The sequence below is a fragment of the Chinchilla lanigera genome, unplaced genomic scaffold (genome assembly GCF_000276665.1).
Source record: "Chinchilla lanigera isolate Chin_1 unplaced genomic scaffold, ChiLan1.0 scaffold00057, whole genome shotgun sequence".
NCBI lineage: Eukaryota > Metazoa > Chordata > Mammalia > Rodentia > Chinchillidae > Chinchilla > Chinchilla lanigera.
The window spans coordinates 3314595-3321587 of NW_004955458.1; the positions used below are offsets into that span (position 1 = coordinate 3314595).

Genomic DNA, 6993 nt, shown 5'->3' on the forward strand with positions numbered 1-6993 from the left:
CCTATGTAAATACCTATGCTATATAATACCTATGTAAATCTGCTCTCTGTCCCTGGCTGACCTCTCTACTTCTCATTATCCTTTCCTTGAACTACTAGAAATTATTTTTCAACTGACCTTCTGGGCTCCAATCTTTTCTTCTCTTAAACTGACCATCAGAGAAACGTTTCCAACAGGTGAACCTAAGGACACGACTCATCCCATTTTCTGTAGTACAAGAGCCAAGCTCCTTAGATGGGTGTGCAAAGCCCTCAATCCGTCCAATAAAGATGTATTGAGTGGTCTGTGAGACAGGTGCTAGAAATGGCCCTGAGGATACAGCAGTGAAGAAGAAAATGTATTTCTGGCACTGTGGAGCTAACTCACTGCAAAGTTGCAGATTTTAAAACGTAGACGAATGAATGAAATAATTATCACGTGATTAAGCCTATTTGTTATTTATTTGACATGCGCATTTTCAGTATGTACTACCTGCTAGGCACCAAGTTGGGAGGCGGACACACGGTAAGGAGGAAAAACACTTACTCCTTGCTCTTAGGGAGCATAAAGACAGAAGGTAAAAAAAAAAAAGCAGTTACTGCACAGTGAGCTAAGTCTCTTAACCTAGATCAGGGAAGGGGACCTTGGGGTGAGATCTGAAAGGTGAGTAATAAAAGTTATCAAGGTAAGAAGGAGAGGCTGCTGAAAAGAAAGCACAGAAAAGGGAGGAAGCTGGGTGTGGTGGCCACGCCCATCATCCCAGCGCTCGGTAGGCTGAGGCAGGAGGATCGCATGAGTTCAAGGCCAGCCTGACTGCATAGCAAGACCCTATCTCAAAAAAAAACAAAGGGGGCTGGAGATTTAGCTCAGAGGCACAGCACCTGCCTGGGAAGCGCAAGGTTGTGAGTTCAATTCCTGGTACTGCAAAAAAAAAACACCAAAAAAAAAAAAAAAAAAAGAAGAGGGTGGAGCTCATGGCCCTGAGGCTAATAGAAGGAGGGACTGGGAAAGATTGCAGGCTGATTGGATTTTTGTTTTTGTTTTTCCTACCCTTGCCAGGCCCAAGACTGCAGGCTGGAAGGGGGCTTGGGAGGAGCTCCAGGGGTGCCATTTTGTAAAATAATAAGGAGGAGAGGCTGAGAGTGAGATGAGACTTGGGAAGTATCCTAAATCCCCCTCAGATGTCCTAGGTTTAACATATCCAGTAGACATGCTGAGGAAGATGTCTAGTAGTAAACTAGATGCAAATTTGAAACTCAGAAGTTAGATCTATACTACAGAGGTAAGTGTATGGCTAATTAGCATACGCATGGTATTTTAGGCCATGAAAATGAAGGAGATTAAGCAGTGATGATCGTTCATGCAGGTTTATCATTTGTAACAAAGGCCCGATCTCCTAAGGGACATTGTAAATGGGGGAGGCTGTGTATGCATGGTACAGTGGTAAGTTACATATCTCTATACCTTTCTCTTAATTTTGCTATGAATTCAAAACTGCTCAAAAAATGAAGTCTTTTTTTTTTTTTTTTTTTTTTTTTTTTTTTTTTGGTCTTTTTGAGGCAGGGTCTCACTATGCAGTTCAGCCTGGCCTCAAGCTCACTTTGTAGCACAGCCTGGCCTCAAACTTTCAACGATCCTCCTGCCTCAGCCTCCCAAGTGCTGGGATTAGAGGCTGAAGTCTATTTTTTTAAATGAGATTATTTGGGGCTGGGGATTTAGCTCAGCCGCATAGCGCCTGCCTGGCAAGTGCAAGGTCATGAGTTCGATTCCTGGTACCAGAAGAAAAACAAGAAAACAAAAACAGAAAAGTAAAATGCAATTACTTAATGAGAAACTGTAAACAGAGGACGATCCAAGATTACCCCCCCAAAAAAAAATTTTAGAACTTAAGTAGATGACAAAGATCTTTTAAAAAAATCAGAAGAAGAAGCCTAAGAAGGATTAGGACAAACAAGACTATGGTGTCACGACAGCCTAAATGAGAGGGTGTTACAAGGAAGAGGTAGAAGCCAACTGCTTCTGAAGCTGTGAAGAGGTCAAGTAAGATGATATGGGACTATTCCCTGTCCCGGTAGCTGGCAATGTGGCCACCACTGCGATAAGAACAGCTTACATAAGAGTGTGGAGGGAGGGAGAGAGAGTGAAGGGAAGGTGAGGAAATCAAGATAACACGAACAGATGATGCAAGAAGTTAGGACTTTGAAGTAGATCTGTAAATGGGTCGTTAAAGTGAGGTGTGGAGTCAAGGGAGGGATGGTTTTTTATTAACCTGAAGTATATTACAGTGTGTTAATGTGATGAAAGACCTTTAAAGAGCCAGAGATCAGTGAGGGGGGGCAGAAACAAAGGTAAAATTATGATAAGATTTCAAGCAGCATTATTCATGATACCCCAAAAGTTAGAAATAACTCAAGTGACCATCAGCTGATGAATAGATAAGTAAAATATGGCATGCAGTGTATTGTTACTCGGTCATAAAAACGGTGAAGGACTGCTACACACTACAGCACACATGAACCTCAGAAGCGTTATGCTGAGTGGTCAAAGGAGCACTCAGAAAAGCCACATAGATTATATGAAATGGGGAGAACAGGTCAACCCAGAGACACAAAGTAGACTGATGAGCCGGGGATGTAGCTCAGTGGCATGAGCACCTGCCTGGCAAGCGCAAGGTCATGAGTTCGATTCCTAGTACAAAAAAAAAGTAGACTGGTGATGAAGGAGGGAAATGAGCCTGACTAATAGGCAGAGGACTTCTTTGTGAAGCAGTGAAAGATGCAATCTATAGGTCGGTCTTGTGACAGTTTACATCCTGTAGCTCCCATCATAACGTATAAAGCAAATTCATCAATTGAGAGTAAAGGCGGAAGAGGAGTTATAAGAGGTTTAAGGACAGAGGACTCGGTATAAAACACTGATCTCAACACTTACTTAACACAACTATTTTTAGCTCAACTCCAAAGCTCACGTCATTCCTAGGGGATATACTAGTAAAGGTCTACTCAGGCAAAGGAAAACCATTCCCATGGTTTTAAACAGAAGAAATGCGGTGAGAACTGATCAGAACTGTGTTACAAATAAGGAATAACCAAAGGGAGACGTTGGAAGGCGGGAGAGACAGAAATGAAGAAGGAAGGGGTGATACGCAGAGATCACAAGCTGTCAGCACTGCTCCCTGCAGCCCCCGCCTCCCAAGGCGATCCTGTGCGCAAGCTGTCACGTCACGTGTTCTAGTTGTGCCAAGAAGGGGCCTCCTGCACCAGAGCTGGAACTGCTGAAAAGATGCGTCCCGACTCAGCAGATGGAGGCTGGAACCTTCCCAGCCCCACTGCTGTTCCAGACAGCCATAAAGACAACTGCCGCACCACCCAGCCAGAAGCAGGAAGATACCCTCTTCTCTTCCTCCCAGTGCGATCTCCCCAAGTGCCAACTACTAGCAGAACCCCCAAGGAAGCCGGCAAGCCTGGGAGCCAGAGAAATGTAATTTCAGATTCCTAATCACAGAACAAAGAATAAAAGGATGGATGAAAAGCTAAGCGAACAGCTGGGCGTGGTGGCGCACGTCTGTAACCCCAGAACTTGGGAGGCTGAGACAGGGGGATCGTTGTGAGTTCGAGACCAACCTGGGCTACAAAGAGAGCAAAAGCACACCCAAAACCACAGAAAAACACCCTCTCACAAAAACAAAAAAAAAAAAAAAAAAAAAAGAGAAGAAAAGCTAAGAGAACAGAGGCAAACAACTGTCTATGGGAAAGTAGAGAATTCTCATTAATTTCCAGGACAAGAAGAGTAATTTCATATCCATCCTACTATTTAACATTCTGAAGGCATTATGGTAGTTAAAGCAATTAAGCAAGAAAAAAAGATATAAAAATTGAAAAAAAGTAAAATCATTATTTCCATGTATCATTTTGTACCTGGAAAACTCAAAGGATCAAGTTTTTTAGATTAATATGGGCCATACTGGTTCTTAAAAAATTAGCTGGATGTGGTGGTGCATGCCTGTGATCCCAGCACTTGGGAGGCTGAGGCAGGAGGATTGCTATAAGGTCAAGGCCAGCCTGGGCTACAAAGTGAGTTCAAGGCCACCCAGTACTGCATAGTAAAACCCTGTCTCAAAAAAATTAAATTAAATTTAAATTAATATAAACAGGGAAAAAATTTAGATAACTAGATACAAAACAAATATACAAAAATCAAAAATGATGAGATATATATGCACATACAACCAATTAAAATATAAAAAACATAGTCCTTTTATAATAACTGAAAAGAGATAAAATAATTATGAATAAACTTATCAAATATTCCATATCTACATGAACATATCTTTAAAATACTTTCTTTTGGCCGGCGTAGTGGCGCATGCCTGTAATCTCAGCACTGGGGAGGCTGAGGCAGGAGGATCGTTGCAAGTTCAAGACCAGCCTGGGCTACATAAGTGAGTTCAAGGCCTGACCTGCATAGTGAGACCCTGTCTCAAAAAGACAAAACAAAACAAAAAAAAAACTTCCCTTTGACCACTACACATTCAGTGTGCAGACTTCGGGACAGACTGTGAGGAGCAACTCCCAAGACATTGAGGGTAGCTTCAGCCAAAAGAGAAGCCACCAAGTAATGAGTAACCTGGGTGCTTTGAGCTAAGCTGCCTATGAACCAGAGGTCTGGCCTCTGAAACCTCCCTGCCTTGGTGGTGATCTCTGGGCCTGTCCGGAAGCATTAGGGTACTGTCTTGGGCTGCAACCCAGGTCCCCAGGGGGCCATGAACATACCCAGAGTCACCCGCTTCTGCAGATTACTTTACTCTCCTTAGATCACACTTGCATGGGAGCAGAGGAAGACCCTAGGAACTACGTAAGACCCTCCAGCTTTTCCTTGATTCCCCCACCTTGTAAATGAGAGGTTGAGGCCCAGAAAGTAAAAGCATTTGCCCAAAAAAAACACAATCAGGGGCAAAGCTAAGACTGGAACCCAACTCTTCCACTCTGCCTTTTTGTCTCCTTTTCTTCTGTTTCTGGAGTTTTGCAGACTTGAATTTGATCATGAACACTAGTGAGCTCAGGAAGTACCCTTCTCTTGATCCACAGCTTTCCTCCTTCTTATGACCAATCAAGCCTAAGCCTAGACACTCAGCTTGGCCTCAATCTGGAGCAAAGGCACATCACCGTTTACAAAGTCCAGGGGGTGTGCTAGAGGAACCCAACCAGAATTTCCAGTTTGCATAACCTGAGCAGACCAGAGGACACAGTGAGGTCAGAACATACCCTGTGAGTCAGCACTGCCCTTAGCATCTGGTGCCCTGAAGGTGAGCTCCGAGATGTCCACGCTATCCCCCTCCTGCTCCCCTCTGAGCTAAGTCAGCCCGCCTCACCCTGTTCAGCTGGGCCGAGGACCCCCGAATGCAGAAACAAGCTATCACCTGTGCCTTTGCCCCACATAAATCTTGTTGAAGAGCCTGCGCCTGCGGGCCTCTGGGATCCATGCCCACTAGCAGGATTTCGCACAAGCACTCCACCCTACAAAAAGGAAATCAAGCACGGAGGAAAAGGAGCAAAGTCCTGTCACAGGAGGCGGGGAAGAAACGAGCATCTGCAGAGGTTGAGCAAAGTCCCACAGTATCACAACCTGGAGCTGGTGCCATGGACGCCGTGGTTCGACTCCTGCAGCTGCTGGTGCTGCTCCTGACCCTGCCCCTGCACCTGCTGGCTCTGCTGGGCTTATGGCAGCCCCTGTGCAAAAAGTACTTCCCCTACCTGATGGTTGTGCTGGCCGCCAAGACCAACCGCATGATGGAGAGCAAGAAACGGGAGCTCTTCAGCCAGATAAAGGGGCTTAAGGGAACCTCTGGGAAGGTGGCCCTGCTAGAGCTGGGCTCTGGCACTGGTGCCAACTTCCAGTTCTACCCGCCTGGCTGCAGGATCACCTGCCTGGACCCAAACCCCCACTTTGAGAAGTTCCTGACAAAGAGCATGGCTGAGAACAGGCATCTGCAGTACGAGCGGTTCGTGGTGGCTCCCGGAGAGGACATGAACCAAGTGGCTGACGGCTCCATGGACGTGGTGGTCTGCACTCTCGTGCTGTGCTCTGTGCAGAGCACGAAGAAAGTCCTGCAGGAAGTCCACAGGGTGCTGAGGCCGGTGAGCGGAGCGGGGAGGGAATGGACCACCCCGGCAGTTGGGGCCCCAGGATGGGGAATCTGACTCTAGTGCTTTAGACACCCCACCATGTCCACCTGCCGCTGGAGGGGGTATCACCATGATGGGACACAAATAGGATCGCGTCAAGCATAAAGAAGGGCCACCTCACACAGGGCCCGGGAACAGCCAGCGAAGACACCTAAGGAACAGATATTTACATTGAGATCAGGGTGTGGAGGGGGTGGGGAAATAAAAGTGTTTTATTATACATGATAAGGGAAGTGCCGCCACCGCCGATAAGATTTTGAGCTGGGTGTGAAGGAGTTCAGGAGAGTTTCCAAGTCTCTAGCATGAGCAGCTGTGGGGAGCACGGGGGGCAGTGCCGTTCGCCGGCATGGAAGGGTTGTTAGACGGCAGGAGCTGAGACAGCCAAGCAGAGAAACCGCCCAAGCTGAGAGAAGTCCAGACTAGACTGCAGAAAAGACACATCCTGAGGGAGATTTGGACATCATTGGCCTGTAATTCAGAGTGTGAGGTGAGTGACTCACCTGGGAAGAGCGCAGGAGGGTCAGCAAGAGCTTGAAGAACCCACGCTTTAGTTGGGTTGGGTCTGGTCCTGGGTTTCCCCAGGATGTTCAGGATGTCCGGGAAGCGGGTGCAGTGTGCACCGCAGCGTCAGGAGAGGCCCGCACTGCTCCTGTTGCCCCATCTGCCCATCCTCTCAGCCATCCTTTAGAGACCTCTGCCGTCATCCCCACTCGGTTACAAGAGGTTCTTTTTCTTTTTCTTTTTTTTTTTTTTTTTTGAGACAGGGTCTCACTATGCAGTTCAGGCTGGCCTTGAGCTCACTTTGTAGCCCAGGCTGGTCTCGAACTCA

General features: G+C 46.6%; 1 protein-coding gene and 1 long non-coding RNA gene across 2 annotated transcripts in view; one reads left to right on the forward strand and one right to left on the reverse strand.

The window, feature by feature from the left end:
• LOC102019889 overlaps positions 1–6915 on the reverse strand; it is a 34410-nt gene extending 27495 nt beyond the window's left edge. The window contains exon 1 of the long non-coding RNA XR_262967.1: positions 6665–6915. This is a non-coding gene — a long non-coding RNA (uncharacterized LOC102019889). The remainder of the gene's footprint in view (positions 1–6664) is intronic.
• Positions 5246–6993, forward strand: part of Mettl7b (methyltransferase like 7B) — a 2938-nt gene continuing 1190 nt past the window's right edge. Inside the window, exon 1 of the mRNA XM_005397254.2 lies at positions 5246–6116. Coding sequence (XP_005397311.1) covers positions 5460–6116 — 657 coding nt within the window. The 5' untranslated portion in view covers positions 5246–5459. The remainder of the gene's footprint in view (positions 6117–6993) is intronic.